This window comes from Plodia interpunctella, chromosome 8 (assembly GCF_027563975.2).
Source record: "Plodia interpunctella isolate USDA-ARS_2022_Savannah chromosome 8, ilPloInte3.2, whole genome shotgun sequence".
In the NCBI taxonomy this organism is placed as follows: Eukaryota; Metazoa; Arthropoda; class Insecta; order Lepidoptera; family Pyralidae; genus Plodia; species Plodia interpunctella.
The window spans coordinates 5,207,627-5,231,213 of record NC_071301.1 but is presented as its reverse complement, the minus strand read 5'-3'; the positions used below and the strand labels follow the sequence as shown (position 1 = coordinate 5,231,213).

Sequence of the window (23,587 nt, the reverse complement as noted above, 5' to 3'; positions counted from 1 at the left end):
TTAATAAAAAATAACAAGTGTGAATTTAAAAATGACAACACACATTTTGTAAGTTTTATATCCAAGTAATTTTCATTTTTCATTTCTTTCATGTTGTACCGAAATAAACAATGCATAAATGCAGTGTAGTGGTTTAGTAGATTAGGACTTTTTATTGTTGAGAAATGTCGGGCATGTATTTTTATATTAGATATAGGTATTCAAAATAAAATGTGTTTACATTCTCAATATAAATTTATTCATGATTTAAGTAACATCGCTAATAGCTTTACACAGGTAGAGCTTGCTATTTATCTTGTAATAAACTCCCTAAAGTGGGTCAATAAAAATATATATTTTCCTACAAATACGCCGCTCACGCTCAATCTTGTGAATAAAACTTAAAAATAATATTTAATCCAAGTAATAACTAATATCTTTGAATAATCAAGCTCCAGGCTTTAATATATCTATACATATATTTCTCTTTGTGTTCAAGATGACAAAAAATGGGTATGTATAATAAATTTTTAATGAAAGAATCTAAGAAGTAGGGAGTCACTAGAGTATTTTACCCGTGGAATGTTACTAGCAGGTTGTGTACTAACGGAACTGGGAACAATGGCCTTAACAAAATGCATACGGTCTAAGTTGTTATGTTTGTAATGTTTTATAAGTCTAATGTTGAGATGTGATGTTGCTCTAAAATGGTTCATTAGGTTTTAGTCCTTTGCTTTCTATACTTCGTATTTTTACAGATTCAAATATGGCACGGGTAAACCATAATATATTTTATTATACGTATAGTATACATAATATGTGATATATAGTAATATGTATTTTCAAATGTTCTCTTTATAAACATTTTTTACACAATATATCTAAGTAACGTATGTACTTATAAAGGTGCTTGATGATTTGAGCAAAATGAAGATCGAATACGTCAATGGTAAGGACTCGCGAGCCTGGACTCATTCGAAAGAAATTATTTATTACGAAATACTGTTAAAAGTCTCAAAGTGATGTTTGTATGTTGATGTTTCTAGATCTTCTCGTTTTATCTATTCTCTTGTGTGGCCCTTGCTCGTAGTAAAACAATAGGATATTTCATAAAATAACTTTATGAGATAGGCAAATATACATATAATTAATCTTTATACTGTTTTAATAAAATATTAAATAATTCATTTCAAATGATAGAACCACTAGCTCACGATATCTCTTACTAAATTTCATATACTTTTTACCAAGACTTTGTAATCTCATTTCTGTGTAAACTTGGTCTCATTTATTTTGAAATTTGAACTTTCAAACATTTACAAAATAATATTCAGATTCACGGGAAATCAATATAAAACAATAATATCTATTTATAATAAATATTATGTAAATAATATCTAAACACTATGCTTAACTCATAATTGTTACATTCATACGATTTAACATAAAAGAGCATGCAACAGAGAGATATTGACAAACAGTGACTCCTTAAATAAAATGCACCTATTCATAAAATCTAGGAACTATACATATACTTGTGTGGGATGTAACCTAACAGCAGTTTAATATGGCCAATATTTGTCTGAAAATAAGAAAAATAAAAATATATAAAGGACAACTCGAATAAAATCTTTGCTTAGTGTATCTGATACACGAACCAAAAATGAAATTTGACTTCACTTTATTTCTATTCGATAACTGATTAAAGTCGTAGGCTAAGAAATATCAATAATGTGTTAAAAAACTTTTCTTCATCAGAAATATAGTCCTAGTTCTATCACAGTAAAATATCAAAACACTTAGATAATAATCTTAGATTTCATTAATTAATTTATCAAACAATTTAATAACATTTCCATTGCCGCAAACCTCGATATTATAGTAATGGTGATATCAAACTGTTCCCGTAAAATCTAAAAAATATACTTACTAAAATCATTTCGTGATCGTATATGGAATGATCAAAAATGATACACTACTTGCAATGTACAATATGCACAGAATTATTGCTAAAATATGATTCACGCTAACACGAACATCTTCACTCTGGCATTTCATTTTACTTATCACATCATATGTAGGAGTTCAGCTTTCAGTATTTTGGGTAGCTATGTTAGTTTATTATATAATTCATTAGAAGTTTTCGAAAGTGTTTGAGATATTCGTGTTGACCGGAACTCACGCGTGATAAAATAATGTATTACTGCCAAGTAACATTTATCTGAGTACAGTTTACACTTACTGAAGTAAGATAATTGGACGTTGGTAAATGATCATGGGAAAAGTACATATACACCTATCTGTCCTAATTAAAACTAATTAAAAATTATTCAATAATTCTGCACTCAGTGGGATTCCTTAATTAATTTCCTATATCTGTTTTTACGATTTTTGTACAAGTACACATGTTTTTAAACTTTCTTGCTACTTACATAAGATGGAAATACAGAAAAAAACACTATGTACTTACATTGATAGACGTTCTTTAATTTATTGTCCGGAGCTAACGTATCTGTATAAATTATGTGTTTACATTTTATAAATACGCATTTTCTTAAAGTAAGAATTAGAAGAGCTAGCTAACCAATAGATAAATTATAATTATAACCACATATTGCTAAATAACGCAACAATAGTCACTGAAAGCTTGTTGGGGCCAAATATTTGCGTTGGCTAAGATAGGCACGCGCAAAAAATGCAACTTCATTGCATGTTTATCGACTGACAGAAGCCTTTGATAGTTTATGTAACATTGTACGTACGTACCATTACATTATACAACGTAACATTGAAAACAATTTTTTTTGTATATTTTAGCAAGAGGTATACGTAGGTAGTACGGTGATATCGGTTCATAAAAATCAGTCTTGTTATTGTAAGAGAACTGGGACAAAGATTCTTATAGAAATGTCGACAACGTATTTGTTAACTGAATATTTAAGTAACCAACTCCTTAAATCTTTTTGTGACTAGACAGGTCATCGTATGTAAGTACTCCTGAACCCTAATTTATAAGATAAGACGTCGACCAAGTTCCTGCAACTTTGTGCCTATCTCTTTTAGCAAACCTTATGTAAAGTAACCTTTGGATTTCTCTGGAAAGAGATGATACCTGTACTTCGTTCTCAAATAGGTAAACGCGTAATAGCAATTCAGCTAGGACACGTTCTATAACACTAAAATATTTAAATTTCATTTCCCATACACGCACCCGCGACGCCAGATTGACGACAACTAAGATAAATCAACCTAAAAGCAAACTATTAAAGCAACTAACCAATCATATCGACACATTTGAAATAACCATATTTTACTCTACGTTTTGTGTTTAAAATATGTTCACCAAATTTATCGATATTCGATTAAATATTGGCCATACATTTTATGTGAGGACACTGAACAGAACCGTTTATAGATGAACAAAGAATAGCAATTTAATGATCTAACACTTTGAACTATCGCGATAATAAAAATTAAAAGCTTAACAGAAATTCGGCGTTTACGTAACTTGTGAAATTAACACATTAGCAAAATATTACAAGATCCCATTACCCACTGCGCTACGATATTGATTGCCTTCACACAGGAGTGTGGGAATGACATGGCCGGCATTGTCGTGTGCAATCGAAGTAGTGGAGGAGTGGTCCGTGTCTCGTGTGACATTTTGGTTTACAGGTCGTCATGACGAAATATCGATGCAGAGGTAACCCTACGCGAAGCCAAGAGTCTCGCGGCAAGCCACCGCCGCTACTAGCGCCGCACCGCGGCCGCTGCCGTCCTCTGATAACATCAGATCGAACTGTAACAACAACAATTACATGAGTAAGGATAATAAATAGTAACTATTTACTTAAGCTTTTAGATATTGTATGGACATTTTGGATTAATTAAATATGTCGTTAAAATTGTCATTTATTTCTAAAAATTTGTTAAAATTTACCCCAGTTTTATTGATACAACATTTTATGAAATACTAGCTTTTGCCCGCGGCTTCGCCCGCGTGAATTTCATAGTAAAATCTCGATCATTCTTTTATCGCATATTCTGTAAGACTGGTAAATATAGATTCCAATTCTTATTTTTTTTCAACTTTAGTTCAATTTCCTGTTTCCCGCTACGTGTCTCGTCCCGCAACTTATCCAAGCCCGCTTCACGCTTCCTTCCATGTATCTCGTAAACTTACCTACATATTGTCCCATCACGCTTTTCGCAATATCCCGCCCCGTTTCCCACTATTTACCTCGCCCATTTTTGACTCCGTGTCTCCGTCCCATATCCAGCTACGTCTCCCACTTCCGCTTTCGGCAACCCGTGACGTCAAATCGTCGAAATCGACGTAAATCGAAACATTTTACGGGTCTCTCTTCAAAAATAATGAAGTTTAATATAAATTTTCACCCCTACACCATATACCCTAGAAATGCAATTTTCAAAAAATAGTGCATTATTTATTATATTTTCTTCTTCTTCGTTGTCGTCAAAACGTTGTCTGTCAGTCAGTCACTCATTTCTATGGCGTTTCCATGGCGATCAAATATACATTTCTTGAGCAATATGAATTGTAGAAAGTACGTAGAGTAGATTTATTTGTAGTCTGTATTTTTGTAGCATACATAGAATAGTGCAGCACGTAAATAAATTTATCAGACGAAATTTAATGTTTAGGTATCTGAACGTTAGTCCAATTTACCTTCGTCTCCTTACAAATTGACATAAAGTTAGAAAATTCTAAATCAAAGAAAGTCACTAGCAAAATTTAACGTAGATTAGTAGTTGCAGTACTTATCATTAATTAACCAAGCGAGCGAAGTGAGCGAGGTCTGTCATTCTACTTGGCAACTACTTTACAATACATTATGTATTTTTGTACCAAATAGAATGATAGACCTCGCTCATAAGTATATACATTATTTATAAGATCTACGTTCGCGGCGAACAACTAGTTATTAAAAGTGAAATTGTTAGATTAGTTATCGATTTACTTAGATGACTTATTGAAAATATTTGCGTAGTGATAAAAAAATTGGCCAATGACACGAAGTCCATTGAAGGTCCGTCTGTCGAGACCTCAATAAGATAAAAATTGTTTTGAACCAGCTGTATAAAGTTCAGCATGTCGTCGGCCAGATTATAAATGTATAAACAAAGTTTTATCTGTTTACTAACGTTCAGCAAGGGCCGAGCAAACTGGGGGCTCGGCTTTGATACATTATCTCTGCAGATAGCCAAGTCCGTATGTTTATTCTTAAATTGGTGATGTAACGTGTAATAGAAATCTTTGAACTTAGATAAAGAGGATAAAATAAAATATTTAGTCGTTGTATTTTTTCTGATAGTGCTTTATTTATTTTTTGGCGTTCTGATGATCGAAAACAACGCAAGAAGTAAAATATAAAACAAAGTCACTATATGTATCCCCCCAAAAACATTTTCATGTATAAATGTTGCCAAGAAGAGTCTACAGTTTGCTTCACTTTAGCTTGGCCGTTTCGTTACTCTAGAAATAAGATAACGAATGCCTATGAAATCTACGTGACCGTAGCAAAACGGCCATGCCACACGATTTAACTAGAATGTAAAGTATGTGAAGTTAGATCTGGTAAAGTTAGGGCGCATATATCAAGAATCTTGGCTCTACACGAGATCTGATCACTTTTCATACATTTTGACTAAAGTGTAGAGTTTATGAAGCAAACTAGACTCGTCTTGGCAAAATTTTTACATGAAAATGTTTTTGGTGGGATTTCATTTATTTTTGTAAGTTGGTGAAACATATGTAACCAAGTGTTTTACTGTTGCATTTCTTTACTCCCACTATTTTTGTTTTGTTTTCTTATACATATATTTTATTTTATTTTTTACTAGCTGATGCCCGCGACTTCGTTCGCGTGGCGGATCAACTTTTGGTAAGAAGTCAAAATTATTAGAGAAATTTAACTGTACAGACAAAGCGTAACGATACCTATACAGAAGATGATCATCAGTCAGACTTAAAAATGTTTGTTAACGTATATTTGTATATTTCCTATAGTTTAGTTGGACCATTACGACTCTACTTCAGGTGTTCCAGATTTTCGACTTTTATACTTACTTCAACAGGAAATGCTCATCAGGCTGGACAACTTTTGTGTCTTAACAAAAGTTGTCCACCCTGATGATCATTTCTTTATTTCGTATAGTTTAGCTGGACCATCATGGGTCTGTATCAGGTGTTCCATATCTTCGATTTTTAAAAGTCTACAGAAAATGCTCATCAGGCTGACCAACTTTTGTTAAAACGCTTTTGTCATATTTGTTATAGTGTAGCTGGTCTTTTAGAGTACATCATCAGGTATTCCATATCTTCGATTTTTATACGCATCACAAAATGCTCATCTGGGCGAACAATTTTTGTTAAGGTGACTTTTCTATATTTCCTACAGATTAGCTGGTCTTTATAGGTTCTGCTAGAGCTGTTCCAGTTTCCAAAATAAATTAAACCCTATATGTTGACCAGGCTTTATAGCTATTAGTTATACAATTAAAAAGTTTCATTCAAATACGTCCATTATTAGTAGTAGATCCAGAGATTAGCGTGTGCAAACAAACATACAGACATTTTTTTTTTTCAATTCTTATTATATTGCTGATTCACTATCGATTTCAATTTTTTTATTTAAATATCTTCAATGTACAGAAACACTTTTTTTACTGTTTTATTATATGTATTGATTTTTTTATTTCTTTATTGACCTCGTAGCGACGGCCGTCGTCACTATTAGCGTATAAACTTTCACCTCCTTTTTTAAGGAGTTAGGGGATGATTTTTGAAAAATTACCACATACGTATTTTTTTATTTATTACAAGAAGTATTATTACAAATTTTACGCTATCTAGCACAAGAAATAGTGCTAATCTCATACAAACTTCCATCCCCTATACCAAGGGGATGGGTTAGGTTAGGTTGAGTTTTTTTTTTTTTTTGTCTCTGTACTAATATTAGCTTACATACCAAATTTCAGCTTTCTAAGACAGGAAGTACCCTAACATTTTTGATGGTCAGCGAGTCAGTGACGAAACTACGGGTTTTAGGACATCCATAAAATCTTCATAGTGAGGCTAATGAGTCTTCATAAACTACGCAAACACGCAAGGGAATTAAAATATAATGTGCATTTTATATAATTTACTTAGATAAATACTGTCATTGTTGAGCACTGAGATTGTAGGTTAGGTATGATACTTAGTCTTAGAGGAGTGATATGCTCTTTTATTAATCTAAGGTGATATGCTACTTTAAATTTAAATAGTGGGTGCGGTCTACGATAGTAGTTAAGTTTTGGTTGGTTGGTCATAACTAGTAGTATAGTATTCCTAATTACACTAGTTCACTTTATCATCTGTTAGTAGAACTATAAAGTTATTGTGACGTGCGAGTGCAGTCACTTGTATGAACATATGACGCGTGCACGCGCACTTATTGCTGAACATGATTTGGTGTACCTTGAACTTTGTTCGCGATGTCGATGACTGCCTTCAAATCGTCTTATTCGCGTTTAACGAATGCTTCATTATTATTTTTGATCTTTGCGTAATGAATGTTTATGACCAAATATGATTTCAAAATGTCAAATACTACGCTGTGTGTACTGCTACTGATATTGCTTCGTCATCAACATTTTCCGCCTACTATATCACGGGCCTAGGTATATCTACTATTCTCACTACTGGACATCCATATCTCCCCTTTTCACGCCGTTCGTTTCTAAGATCCTATTCCGCTTGTTTATACGAAAACATTTGTAATGTAAAAAATGGATAGATATCTACAAATTAAAATAGGAACAAACGCTTACCGTTATTCCGGGCCGGACCAGCTGCGCGATCTTTTCGCACATGAGCGTGTGGAAATGGGGGTGGAAACGGTAGACGGAGCCGTCTATGCCGACGGTGACTTTGGGTTCATTCATCTTGTTGAGGAGCGTGGCGATGCCTGCGGAGACCAGATGCGCCGCTCGCCGCGACACGCACTCGCACACGTGTCGGACCGCGGCCATGTCGGACTCCGTCGCGTGGGATAGTCCTGCAATGTAAATATTGTCGCTGTTAGCCAGTCTTATGCTCTGAAACGTGACATTCAAATCTCTAACTATGCTGATAGGCAAGGCACAGATAGATTTCTACATTGAATATGTCATGGACTGTTCCACAAAAGGCTATACCCAGGTATGGACTTCATGGTTGAGAAGATGATGATGAAAGCAAGTAATGAAGTTATATCTTCGGTTAGGGTTTATTTAAGCTACGTTAAATTGAAATTATATTCGAAATCTTGCGTTATGGTAGATGACGACGGTTGCGTGGAAATTAATGGTCATGCTACTCTGCGCTGTGTAATTATAGCCAGTAGACATAACTACCATAAAAGAAACAGTAGGTATCTACTGTCGATACTTAGAAGATAGCAGGAAAATACATGATCTTAAATGAGATGAAACATAATATTAACTAATTATATATACATATATTGGTAAAAATGCTCGCTCAAACGATCAAATAAAATAAAACGTTTCACAGACATTAACATTTCTGGAAAATTCCTATATGGGCTTTCTCGTCTATTATTTGTCATTACAATAATATAACATTGAATAATGATGAAACGTGTTGTAATCTAAAATATTTTATAGATGAGGATTTGATTGAAACAATGCTTTGTTTCGCCTTTTCATGAACATTAACCAATGGCGCATATAAAATGCTAAGTAGTATACGTAGGTTAGGTCTGTTCATAAACATTTTACTACATTGCTGTTACCACATTTACCGTTAGACAAGTAAAGTTACAGCTACCTTTGTGCGCATTTCAATATAAAAAAAGTTCACTGATAAAAATATTTGTACAAGCTAACACAGTGTTTATTTTAATGTGTAATATCAAGCCATATATAAAGTAAATGAAAACTGTTGTTTATTAAATGCATTCATTACCTATTGTCAAAGGTCAAAGATAAAACTCATTATTAGTTAGGGTTCAAGTTTGGTGTTCAAGTCCACACACTTGAACCACAATGGACTTCTCGATCAATCTCAATATGTACTCGTATAATAGTACTTACACGCAATAAGTAGGTATCATCATATTAAAATAAATCAAATTAGTTGTTGATTTAATTATTATCGATTAAAATATTAATTTCTGCCAAAGGTCACAGATAAACCCATAGATAAAAGAAATATATTTTAACTATGGATAAATCATATTTTTGTAAGTAGGCTGACGAGACTTGTACGTTATCAGTTTCATGCATTGTCGATAACGGAGGAAAGTTAATCAGAAAAAGGTTAAGATAAATTAAGGTTATAATAACTTCAAGGATCCGAGAAGAAATTTTATTATAATACTTATTTAATTTTCGTTAAAGTTTAACCCCTAATTGATAAACTTATAATAACTTCAGGGATCCTACGATAACATTTAACCTGTAATTGGTAAAATTAATGTGAGTTAATTTGCTTATTATTGATATTGTTTTCAGATTGAAGTCAACAAACTTCCATGATATGGCTTTTCCACTCTTGCGACTTCCTTATATACAGATAGAAAAAGTACCTATATCTGTTATCCTCTTGAGGAATGGTGAGGAGTGATAAATGCTTTTGACTTTGATTAATAAAAAAAAGCGTACGTTGACACAATTATTTATTATTAGTGCTGGTACATTGATGCGAATCATTACATAATCTTTTTCATCGATTATAGGAGTTTTACATACCTACCCAGTAGGGTTATGTAACGTGTAGGTACACTGTACGATGGTCGGGTTGCGCATTTTATTATCACATATTTCGTCATGATTGATGAAAGTTTGGATGTCTGGGTGTAGGCACCAGTCTATATTTTTGTAAATTTTATCAGATTATGATAAAAACGATATTATTAATTTTTGTCCGCGTCGACCGAGATAGTTGACGTCGCGTCTTTGAGTGTTTGCATTATTTCATCATTAGCTACACATTTGCATTTTTCTTTTTTGAGATACGACGAAAAGAAAAATAGATTCGGTATCGTATCAGAAAAAATAGTCATAAGTAGTTTGAATAAGTAGAGTAACTAATAAATAAAGTTACCTAGTTCCTCCAACACATCCATGCAGCTAGTGTAATCCCCGGGTTTGTCCGACTCGATCTCTGAGACGTACTTGGTGTAGAAACTGTTCCTCTGGAACAGCAAGTCCGAACCCCGCCCTCCGAACAACAAGCCCATTGTGGTGAACTTCACCAGCGCCAGTCGCACCAGCTCTCCCATGTACATTCCTGATATCATTTTCTCTTGTCTGAAATGAATAAAGTTTCAGTAAAATTAAAATAAAGCGACGGTCAGTAATATTGAGAAATATTTATTTTATGATAGAAGTTTAAAGAAATAAGAAAAGACACAGGCCTTTTTTCGTTCTATTATTTCTCCGACACAAGGCGATAAGACCGCCTAGTGCCTTTAATGCTTTTTTGTATATGTAACTCATAAAACAGTATATTTTATAATGAAATATCTTTAGCAATTTATATATAATTGTCAGAAATGCTTCATTTTTAAGTCATTATCATTTTTTATACATTATCATAATTTAAAATCTTACAGGCATAACTAGTTTTTACTAGTAAATTCTGATATTATTCTATAGTCACTACCTACGTAACTACGTTAGATAACAATGGCTTACATTTAGTAGGTATATATGAAACAGGCATGTCATTGCAAACTAAGTTATTAGATACTTAATCAGTTGTACAGATTGTATATTATCTTAGAAAATTTCCTATACTTTTTTGCCGAATATGTAAACTGATAAGATTACATTTTACTAAAGTAATGAGTGAAAAAACTTTACTATGTAATGTGGGAAAAAAATTCCCAACCAATTATACAATTTGACCAAGACCCTGCAAATAATGATGTCTGACTGATAGTGATAACTATCAATCCATTGACCTTGTTGTTGTTTAGTCTCAACTAGTCTCAAAAGTACCTCCAATTAATTAATCGGTCGTTAATTTATTGGATGAAAAATAAAACACAAAGAATGTAACCTATGAGTAGCCTTAAACTGTGTTTTTACAGGAAAAACTTGGCGATTTCCTCTAAACAATAAATTTCACATAAACTATGTCAATAAAATTATAATAATTGTATTTTAATTACTCATAATAATTGTCTATAAAACGGTCTTGTTAACGGTGTAATTTAAATGGTAATGTTATGGGAAAGATTGCGCGATTTTTATACTACTACTAAAACTTTATATACCGGGATAATAAGTGCGTCACTCAGGATTGATATTGTTTCCTACTAGGTTCCGAAGTTTATCCAAATATAAATATATACAAACAACCTTACAAACACTTCCTCTTTATTAAATTAGTGTAGATTAATATGGATGTATATTTCGTATTATCTAGAGTTATCTGTGGCTTATTTGAGAAAATCAAATAATTTTAAATTCGTGCCATTTTTTTCTAATATATGAATTTGACTAATTAGTTGATTAAAATTAGGTACTAGTTAGTTTCATGATACTAGTTTTTTTCGCTGAAAAACTTTGTTATTTGTTTAAGTATCCATGAAATGATTACTAAACGGGAAAACAAAGTAGAGTTGACATGCGATTTATTACCCTTCGTCAGTAATACCAATTTGATTTGTTAAATCCGACCCAATTTTTCGTCTTTATTAAACTAAAATAGTGAACTGTTTATGATAAACGAGTATAAGTAAAAAACTTACATTTGTTTGCCAGGGTTGATGGAGTTGGAGTCGACTTCCCGGTCGAACTCTGTCCGGACAAAATCGAGGGCGCCGTCGTCACCGAAAGCGCCCCATTCCGTGTTTATCAACATGGCAGGCTTGGTCGGCTCGCCTTCAAACAACTCGCAGTTCTCCGTCTTCTCCACGTAGCAGGCATTGCTTCCAGTACCTACGGATTATCAGGTTAAAGATTAATACTTTTTAATGGCGATCGATAGAGATAAGAAACGTTAGCAAAATTCTCCAAATTTTTATTAACACAGTACTTGAAAATATATAAATAATTTATTAAGATAGGTCATAGCCAGCCGAGCATTAAACAAAGAAAAATTTAATAACAATGAAAATTATTAAAATGCTTAATCGCGTGCACATTACTGTTATAGTTAATATAAATAAACGCATACGTTTCTATAAATTAGAAAGCAATAAAAATAGAATAAATATATACATACATTTAATCGAAATACAAAGTAATGACGTCAAATAAATCTGTAAACATGCAATTTTAATTTGTTAATGATGCCAAATACAATAAAGTCAGATTCCAAATAGCATGTAGAATTGGGAAAACTGTCATTTTATCTTGCCGTATGGTAAAAAAAAACAAGATAGGTACAATATGAGAGATGACGAATGATTGACAATAACCCAACCATACCGGCCGACGTTAAATGGTAATTCCCAACATATGACTAAATCAGTTACGGTTAACACATGTCCATTTTTACACTATACGCCAACACCACAAAACATATACTGCAAAAATCAAAATTATGCCCAACACAAATATAGTATTCATATTAAACAAAAATGAAATGCAAAGGTAACACAAATAAAATAAAATCTAAAACGAAAATCCTAAAAGGCAAAAGCGACACATCAGCAATAAACAATGAAACCTACCAACGATGAGTCCTATTTTGCAGTTGTGGTTTTTCCACGCGCAGGACATGAGAGTTCCCGTCGTGTCATTCAGAATAGCGCAAATGTCTATCTGTACGTCCTATAAGAATGGAAACATGCGATCAGTATTAGATGACGTTCCCGATTAATTCCAGATGTATAGTGTGATTAGACCAGCGATACGTTGATGATGATTCAGAGGCTTTCGTTCAATATATTAACAATTATAAAATACTTCGTTTAATTTACAACGATCACTGTTTTGCTTGTAGTTATTATACCCTCCCCCTTCTAATAACATGAAGTAGTAACTTCATAATACAATTTCAATAAATATAAAAAGGACTCTATTTCTTTTTTATTTATTAGTTGACAAACAAAAAATAAAAAAGAAGCAGATCAAAATACTACAAATTATATACATATATTTTGCATTCCAAATTAACATTGTCATATCGATTCGTGCGGAGCGCGGGAATTTTAGTACTATAGGATTCCATTGAAAAAGGTCAAATCTTTGAATAGATGGATCACACTGCATGTACCGAAGACAATAATGTTTTTCCTTTAAATTGGTTCTATTTTTTGTAGGAAAGTCAAATTAAATAAGAGAAGTTTAATTCCAATGATTATAACAATTTGCGTTGGAAAAAAATTAAAATGTATACAACCATAGAAAAGGATTCTATAGTTGTTTAACTTTTAAATTTAAAGCTTTATCATAAAATTCTTATTGACATATCATAATTGAAAACGAAAGCCTCTCTCTTAGCTCTCATTGAATCGGAAGAAAACACATGCCTTAATTTGCTAGAAGAGAGCTAATCATCGTCAACTTACCAATAATAACCCCTACTCGGCAATTTCGTTCTTTATGCGCACATGACATTAAGGTGCCAGTGGCATCATTAAGTATGCCCATCACTGATAAATTAAGATCCTGTAAAAGCATTATAACTTATTCCTGTAATATATCAAGACTGCAATTCTCATTTACAGTCATACATAAGATTTATTAGATCTTGGTGGAGTGTAACAATTGTATTGAATTTTGATATAAATATGTAGTCAACTTACTCCTCGTCTAGCGATAGCATCTTTTAATCCTTGAACAACATCTTCTCCGATCGCACCGCTACAAGAGAAGCCCTTAGTCCAGCGTTGTAGAATTCCTTTCGTAAGACCCATTTGTTTTAGAGGAAAACTAAACGTGAATCCTAGGGCCAATCTCTCCTCGTAGACATTATGTTCCTGCGAAAAATAAATAATTATCGTGTAAATATATTTAATAATTGTATCAAGTAAACAGTAAATCTACAAGAACAATGTATTACCTTCATGAAATTAGCCAAGCACTCTGCTATATGATCAAATAATGCGACCCCCGTGCCGGTCATGATATGGCTTGGTATGGCGTAGATTTTTGACTGCATATCGAAGTGATTTTCTCCCAAGTTTATGATGAGAACTCTGAAGTTCGTTCCACCTAAATCTAACGCAAGGAATTTTCCACGTTCTGAAAAAGTAAATTTATTAAATCAGGGCTGTTGCTGTCGACTCTTTTTCATTATTTTTTCAATTATGATTTCTTTTGTTTGTTTAAACAAAAGCAGATTTACCTTTTCCATTTGGCAAATCCTGTATGTAAGTTAACCAGCATTTTACAATCGCTGTAGGATGAGTATCTCTGCTAAGTCCTTTAACTAGATCATTATGAAGTCTACTCATAATTTCTTTTAATTGTTTGTCCGTCATATGTAGTATCTCGCATTCTTCGCGAATCTGCAACCAAAGTGTTACATAAATAATCGCATGGCTCCCGAACCACACTGCTTAAAAATAAGGTGGTAGCTAATAATAGATTTTTACATGATAAATTAGATATCGTCTATTGAAGAAATATTATCATTAGTCATAATTACAACAATATATTCTTCTAGCCACTCAGTTGCCCCACAGGGTAAGAGGTAGGTCACCTGTTTCATGCCCGAAGTAGGAATGTGTATTTTCACAAAATTCACATTTAGTTAATTATCCTTATTAATACTTCTATTATTAAGGCTTGGTAGTTTAAGTGCACACGTCATAACAATATAATGTTTTGATGGTCAAATTTAGGGTCATAATTGCAATTTCCTTGTATATAAAACAAACCAGTATAGTTGTGTATGCAAGCCGTTCATTATCGCGAACGAGTTTCACAAGGTCAAAGCGGTCATTACAACACTACCGTTGCTTTCCAATTTAATAAAAGTTTGAATATTATAAAATTATAGCTTGAACTCACTATACTCACCAAAGGCAAATTATTTATGTCCATACCCATTTTTAAAATTTATTTGTGTCACTTTTACTATAAAATTATTCTTAGTATATTGAAGCTCACTGCACGAGTTACAAAATTTACCACACGTCTTGCCAATGCCACTAGTAAATGAGGAATACGGCTTACGATCGGCGAGCTCGCTATAATACGTATACGCTCTTTTCATTCATGATAATAACTATTGTTGTCTCGTTTATGTTAGTTAAGTACGCATTTGATAGAAAAGTACAGCTATAGTAGTCAGCAGAATCTTAATAAACACCCGTGCTGGGGATTGTCAAAAATACTTTGGGCTTTGAACAAAAAAGGTTTGACAATATCATATAGGCTATTTTATCATATCTCCCACAAATTATTTCAAAATTCTGAGAATTTGTGGAGTTGGTTTGCTAAGCTTATTAATATTATGTGCCAATTGTCGAGCCTCCCTGTGTTTGATTCTGATTGGATGACGCGTGGGCTCGCTCATGACGTCACAAGCCAACTTCGATTCCTATAATTACAACTGCATTTGAGCTTGTCTTATAAATGTGTTGAGTGGGCGTGTGGCTCACGCTCACCTCACATTAGCGTATCTACAAATGCCAATATATTCTATGAAATACATCATTTTACACATTCATAAACTTGTTTGAGAATATTTTTACTACCCTTTTTTCTTGTATGGTGCTTAGTTGCATCTGAAACGCATTTGCTGTTGAGATAGGTAAATTTAATAATTTTAATCACATGTTGTCGATTTCTGTGTTACTATGCTTAATATGCTTTTTCTGATAAACAAATTTAATTTAAAGTATTGTTCAAGAATGTTTAAATAATTCATCATAATTAATTGTTGAAGAAATGTTCTTGTACTTATTTGTTTTATGCGGAGGTTTTAATATATTTAGGATATCGAACGTATCTATTTCAGCGCATTGTTTATTCATATAACAGGACAACCACGATGTTTTCTTGGCAACGAATGTTGTTTATTTCTCTGACATAGAATGACGCAGGTCAGCTTTATTTAAAAACATATTTATTTAAAATTTTAGCCAGAGAATGATTTTAATTTTGTAAGTATGCAAATATGTAAAGTACCTAATAAGTTTATTTGTTAGACAAATAAAAAAAAAGCCCGAATTTCAATATTAATTTCGCTACAACTTTTAAACGGCTGAACCGATTTTCATGAAACATGGCTAAGAACACTCGGGATAAAATTATCTTTGATACAAAAAAAACTATGCGTAAATCGGTTCTTCCGTTTGGGAGCTACGATGCCACAGACAGATACGTTAAACTTATAACACCCCCCCTTTTTGCGTCGTGGGTTAAAATTAACGCATAATGAAAGTATAATATAGAATAGAATATAATAATTTTAGTATATATATTTAGAAGCATATTTTCACTAGACCGTAACTTATATACTACGAGTACTAATGCATTGTAAAAATGTTTGGAAGCTTGGTTTTAGTACGCATCGTCATATATGCATAGCCTAGAACGGTCAGAACTCTTTATCAGTCCCTGTTTATGATAAACATTTCGTAACTACTACATATTATAATTTAGTATGAACACAACTAATTAATATTGCTTAGGAAATAAACTCCGATAAATCCGTGTGTAAGTAGTGTAGCAAAGCATAAAGGGCAATATCATGGCACTTCAGCGTAAAGTATCGCGATAAGTTTCGCTCATTCTGTATAGTTTTCCAGATAATATCAACGTTATTGCGGTTATATCTGATATGGACACCCAATCCCGACGTAATCTATTACTTTGCTATTTGCTGACATGTTTCATGCATTCCGTTTTGTTTGCTGATAAATGTATCTAATTAAACGGCCGCATAGTAAGTAATTTTGCGATACTTTCTTCCGAAAATCCACATATCTTACCTACTATAATTCTGAATATGAAATTTCTGTCAATCTTTATCTTTAATTTTTATTTCTTTATATACAGTAGGTACCATGATTCAGTGAATTTTAAATATATTGAATCAAAAAATGCCCATGTCCTTTGCCATCTTTGTTACTTATTTATTTATTTTTATTTATTATCATTTTAATTTTTAATTTTCATATATTTTTGTTACTGTTTATATCTATAGAGGATACCATTTCTATTTTATCACATTGTCCAAACAAAATGTTATCGTAATTAAAAAAAAAATATCTGCGCGTGCTTCGTTCGTCAGCGCCAACTTACATAGGATCGTGTATAAATATTTAACATTAGAAGTTGTCTTTTGATTGTCATAGCTGCGCTAATATACTTCACGACGAAGATTATCATATGAACACCACGAAGCGTCATTAAGTAAATAATGTAACTGGTTATATCCAGTGTATGAAAACTCTAACCGGCGTGTTAATTGCGTTCTTAGACATCACGGAATCAAATAACTTTATGCGGTAAGGAGTACCATACGTACTAATTTGATGAAATCTATATTTAGTGTCATTGCAATATAGGTTCCATAGAATAAGTTTTTCTGTTTGTCTACATAAACAAAGAAAAAAAGTAAATTCAAGTTCAACTAGGTATACTTTTAAACACAGTTTTATGGAAATTGGCTGGTTCCAATATGTATTTTCAATTCTACGGCAATAAAATGCCAATAAAAATATCCATGGTAACACAGCCATAACACAACTCAACGTAGATCAATTAGCTACAGCATTACCTACGATGATGTGTGTGTGTGACACATCATCGTAGGTAATGCTGTAGCTAATTGATACTACAAGGAAGATGTCAATTATTATTATGTTTGTGTTGTGTTGTTACTACATAATAAAATAATTACCTAATGAAATAGTTATATCAAGTGTTATTAATATAGGTATGGTACTTTATATTTACAGAAGATAGTTTAATTGAAAATACGAGTAGGACAATCGAGAAAACTACCAGAACAATCAGGAATTCTTAACTGTTCCCTGTGTCTTTAACCTTTGGTGATAAACGCGACCTTCTTTGACCTTACGATAAATGTGATCAATGAATAGCAAATTCCAAATAATTTATTATCTGTTGTTTATCCTTATTATTATGGTAAGGCTAATATTGATTGAGTTAATAAAACATTGTTCTATAAAAACTTGATGTTTATACAATTCTTCGCTTTTCTAAGACAAAGACAAAGATTATTTATTTGACAATCATGAGTTAACATTATTTACAATGTGGTGTTAAAAGAAAAGCTTAATCCTACATGTTTCACCGTCCACGGGTATGCAAATTTAAATGGAGAGCATGCTATTATCCCACAAAACAAAATCGAATTAATAAAAGTAACTAAATTTTCATCTAAATCTATCATTTAAAAAATTGTTCAAATTATAATAACATTTATCAATCAGCAAGGACCTGAGGTGCTTTTGTGGAAACCATTTGAAATTAGCAATATCCATATATTGCTAGTTTCAAATAGTTTCCACAATGGACAATGACAAAAATGACAAACGATTTCTTGAAAATCATATTAGTTTACGTGAAAATGGCTTTTCAGGAAACAAATCCTCTTTTCTGCAAACGGAGACGGATACAGTTACACTTTCTGAATCCTTTACGTCTTTTTTTCCGAATTTTCCTCCTTTGGGATTAATAATATAGTCGGAATAAAAATTATAATTTAGGTATTATCGTTGTTGTTACTTTGCAATTAATAGGAAAACTAAATCAGTAATGAAGTATATATACTTAAGTATATGCTTCAACATGAATTTGACGCAAATAAGAACATAGATTAGGTTGTTGGTAGATGTTCAATATACTTACCCATTTATATTTTTATACACGGAAAAAGATATACTCACATACAACGTCCTACCTAAGTATATTATGGATTTAGTTATTGGTATGGCCATTTATGTCAGTTTAAAGGAAATTTTAAGATTTCATGCAAATATTTGAGTTTGTGATGGGTACTCACGATATCTCGCGCTTGACGCATATCGATTCGTCTTGTCAGTCGCGACGACTGAGATAAAAGGTGATGAACGAGTAACGTTGGCGTCCACAGCGTGCTGGCATAAAGTAACACTGGTCTAGCAAAGGTATCCGCGTTCTCGCGAATACCGGTATCGGAAACCGCGCGGAGTGAAAGGTACACAGTGTAGTATGAGCAGCGACTGTCTGAACACGCGGGGCACTAGTTAGGCGAGTCGCGTTGAGGTCACCTTGAAACGACGCGGCTAGCGCATGTGCACCACACCCTCAGACAGCCCCCCCGTCTCGCCTCGCGCCGTGACGTCACACCCCGGCCCGACCCATACCGCTCACGTGATGCCCTTCACGCATGCAATCAACTAACGATGTGTGAAATACCTCAAGTATTTAAAAAAGTACGAAAACCCACGAGCTCACGACCGACCTGTCAAACTTTTTGTTTTAATGATGTCCATTGCTAGAATCAAAGTTCATGCAAATCATAATAAGAGAACATTACATACTATAGCTTTCCTTATTGAATTCTTTGAGGAAATAAATAAAAAAAAAGAAAAGATTTTATTTAAATGCTCCAAAAAGAAAATTTTCCTTTAGAATTTTAACTAAGTATCTACTTATAACCTTGTATAATGTATTAAATTGTGTATGTTATACATAAATTGTGTATGTTATAGGTATACAATTTAATACATTTATACAAGGTTATAAGTATAAATACACATATTTATATGACCATAAATGCTTGTCGCGAGGTATACCTATTTGTGTCAATAAACTGACCTATTTAATTGAGTAAAATACTTATAGGTACCTACTTCCGCAAACCTCGCGACAAGCTTTTATGGTCATATAAATTGTGTATAATGAGGTAATAAGTTGATAGTAAAAATTTTAAAGGAAAATTTTATTTTCTTCTTATTTGCATTTGCTTTTCCTAAAAAAATTTTTTCTTTTAATTTATTTTTTTAATTTTTAGTTATTGCTGACTAGGTTTCTAAATCTATATACTTAAATAGAATGACATCACATTATTTTTCCCTTTCATGTGATATCCATACTGTAGAAGTGCTTAAAAAATAACTATTCCGCCATCTTGAATATTCCGCCATATTAGATTTAGAATAACGTCACATTATTTATCGAGTTACTCTAAACAAGCCCTTTATTTGATACCCATATTGTAGAAGTGCATAAAAAATAACCTTTCTGCCATCTTGAATGTTCCGCCATATTGGATTTAGAATGACGTCACATTATTTTTCGAGTTACTCTCAACAAGCCCTTTCATTTGATGCCAATATTGTAGAAATGCATTAAAAACAACCATTCCGCCATCTTGGATGGTCCGCCATATTGGATTTAGAATAACTTCACACTCCTTAACGTGTCTAAACGTGTATATAAAATTTCAGCACAATCGGTTGTAGATATCTGCTTCAAAATTGAGGAGCAAGATTCCACCCGAGCAAACATATATACATACATTGCAAGTTAAATAAAAGCTTTTAAAAACAACGGAGAAAACTATTGAACTGCGCTCTGTATCATGCCAAAATCGGTGAGCGTTGAAAAACATTGAAACTTGTTTCCATTCCACCTGCAATTTGTGACAAGTTTCTAAAGGTAATGCGGCGATCTTTAGACACGTTCCAATCTGACAAAATACGTTATTTTTGGCATCGGTCAGAGGTTTCTCAAGGTCATTCACATCATACCGAACATAGTTTTATACCTATTTATTCCATGGAATTAGTAGGTACCTATTCATACCAAACAGAATTGATAAAATGTCAATGAACATTGATAGGAAAGTCAATATCAGTCTCAGACTATATCTATTTTTTTATAGACTTTGCGATGCTTTTTTATTTAGATTTAATTGTAGTGGTAATATTCCAATTTAAAAATTTCTTCTGAAATCGTGTATTCTTGGGTTTAACTAATCAGACAAGCAAGTGTATCTGAAAACCACCGTTGAATCTCGATCAGTTTCTGTTGTTGAAACCTACTGAACGCACAGCTGGCACGCAACGTGCCTATGCTGATTATAATAAAAAATAATGTATTCGAGTTCAGAAATAACTAGTTATTTCTGTAATTGATTAATTCTTCTCGCTACTTGCAAAAACGTCTTTCAAATAAGTTTCAGTTTGGTAGGTAGTACCTATTATATTGTCGTTCTCATGAATAACCTTTAAAATTTGTCATTGTTTTTTCTTCCTATTTCCTTTAATTTCTTTTTATTTCATACCGTGGGTGTAAAATACACAGGTGACACATGGTCATATATATTTATTTTATCTATGGGGTCATGTTTGTGTGTGTCTGTGATATTAAGACATGCACTGCAATCAAGTCCTACTGGAACTTGGCATCAGATGGGACCGGCCCAGTATAATGATGTCATGTGGACGTGCCCCCAGCATGTTGATATAACATCAAGCTTGTGTTAGGTGCTACGTGAATCGTTGGGCGTATTACTCAGTTGTTTGTGCAATGGAGCAATGTCATGGAGTCTGTTAGCATTTTCATTGCGCGTTGACGATTTTCTCCTTAAATGTTACACTGGGTTGCGTCAGATATGTTTAATGAAATAATTATGAAAATTTCTAGTGTTTTATAGGTTACTTCGGCAATTTCTGCATATTACCTATGTTGTACTGTTTCACTGAACCTCATTCAGAAACCATAGCGAATCCCTCTTACTCAATATTACTCACTTCTAATTAATTGGATATCTCTATTGTGTATTTCTTTTTTATTGAAAAGTAGGTATGTTTAGCAATTTTCTTAGATTAGAGACAATGACGCTTCACTTTTTTTTGTTTAAATGTATTCAAATAGGTACAAACTTTAATTTCATATGTCTTCTCATACATATATTCATTCTAACCAAATGGAAATCTTCACAGTAGTAAAAACCCAACGTGATAGTCTTAATATAAATTCCTCTTCACTGTATTCAAAACATCTTTCTTTGTTGTCACTTGCCGCATCATATCAACTGACTATGAAATGTATAACAATATTCTATAGCCATTTAAAATTTACTTAACTATGTTATCTAAGTACGTTATAGTTATAGGAACGCAGACATAACCCCTATTAGAGTTATAACTCAATATTTTTCTATCCGGTTTTGGTATGGAAAAATATAAGAGTTCACAGATCAATTGAAAACTCAGACGAAAAAGTGATTGACGTAAAAGAGATACGCTCACACACGTGTTTGGTTGGATCGCAAGTGCACACGCGCATGTTGGACAAAATTCGCTTATCTATTTATATCTAACTATATAATGGCGTTTATTTAACTGTTTATAATTTTCCATTACTTTGAACTGTGCAAACGAAAAGCCGCTATGAAAATGTATTCGAAGTATGTATATGTATATACTCTTGTATGATACCTACAATTATAAAATGTCAAAAAATTGCTCTGTAAATTAACTTCCTCAATTAGTGTCATTTTGTTTGCAATAATACACGAAGGTTATGTTACGATAAGTGAGATTATTTTTTATTTATGTAGGTAAATACGTACTATTCTAATCTCTGAAAGTTGCTGTTGACTCATACAATTACTTCGAGACACGCTGGGGATTCCCAAATATCTAACTGTGGCATAACATGTTTATAGTGTTTATCTGTTAATAATCCAAAGACATCACATCATCCACAGTCATCCATGTTTCTTGTAGGTATACATTCATTAAAAGTTTTTTATGGGTATTATGTAGACTCATTGTTTTTGCTGAGCCTAAGAAGCCTGTTCTGATTTTATGATATTGTTATCTCATTCTCCTTTGTTACATATCTGTAAACCAGGTATTTCTACTCGTTCTACTATGCCCCTATACCTTATGTAATTGTATTATTACGCACTTGTATGTTAAATTACATTATGGATGACAGTCAAACGAAAAGTTATTCATAAAAGTTTATAACTTGATTAAGATCGCATAAAAAACAAGAAATAGATACTTATTTTATAACTTTGAAATAAAATAACTTAGATAATGACCAAGGGACACAGCTTTCGAAATTGCATTTAGCTTATTATATAAAAATCTTATTAATTATATTTTATAAATTTTTATATTTTTCTGTCAACAATTGACGCAAGTAATTAATTTGATAAATTTTGTGTATTTTTATCTAAATAAACTAAGACACAAAGTTCTCTCTTATGTTATGGGAAAATTATCACACTTTTCTGTTATTGCGATTCAATGTTGGTTAAAAAAAACGTTATCAAAACCATATCATACTATACATTATATTGATTCTATTCTATTTTAGATAGGTAGAGTATATGGAATATATACCTTAGGATGCACCATATCGCCGGCCATTGTGAGGAAACACCCAGTAAATAGCACACACCAAAGCGAAATGATCTATATTATACTTCTTCACTTATATTCTATGAAAGTCTTATCATTAAATTAACACAATAATATCTTTATCTGGAAACAAACTGTGCGAAATACAAAGGCACCGTTGTCATTGGATATAATTAATGGAAATAAATATTTTATAGGTAATAATAAACTCATTCACTTTTATAGTGCAATAAATGTTAAAAGTTGTGTGGTGGTCAGTGAAGTACTAGATAGGAATAATTTGTTGTGTAACAGAC

At 32.6% G+C, this 23,587-nt stretch overlaps 1 protein-coding gene across 4 annotated transcripts; it reads right to left on the bottom strand.

Moving 5' to 3' along the window:
- Positions 1-221: 221 nt before the first annotated feature.
- Positions 222-23,542, bottom strand: Hex-A (Hexokinase A). Of its 4 annotated transcripts, none has more exons than XM_053749086.1 (9): positions 23,274-23,542; positions 14,291-14,453; positions 14,006-14,187; positions 13,749-13,922; positions 12,672-12,771; positions 11,745-11,934; positions 10,091-10,296; positions 7,816-8,042; positions 222-3,778 (listed from the first exon to the last, which is right to left on the bottom strand). In XM_053749086.1, exons 1-9 carry the CDS (start codon positions 23,298-23,300, stop codon positions 3,689-3,691), a joined length of 1,359 nt encoding a protein of 452 aa, XP_053605061.1. In that variant the 5' UTR covers positions 23,301-23,542; the 3' UTR covers positions 222-3,688. The 4 variants fall into 4 exon arrangements, with proteins under 4 accessions (XP_053605061.1, XP_053605062.1, XP_053605060.1 ...); XM_053749087.2 differs by lacking the exon at positions 23,274-23,542 and adding an exon at positions 18,929-19,187; XM_053749085.1 differs by lacking the exons at positions 12,672-12,771; positions 23,274-23,542 and adding exons at positions 13,512-13,611; positions 14,968-15,128.
- Between the last annotated feature and the right edge of the window lie 45 nt (positions 23,543-23,587).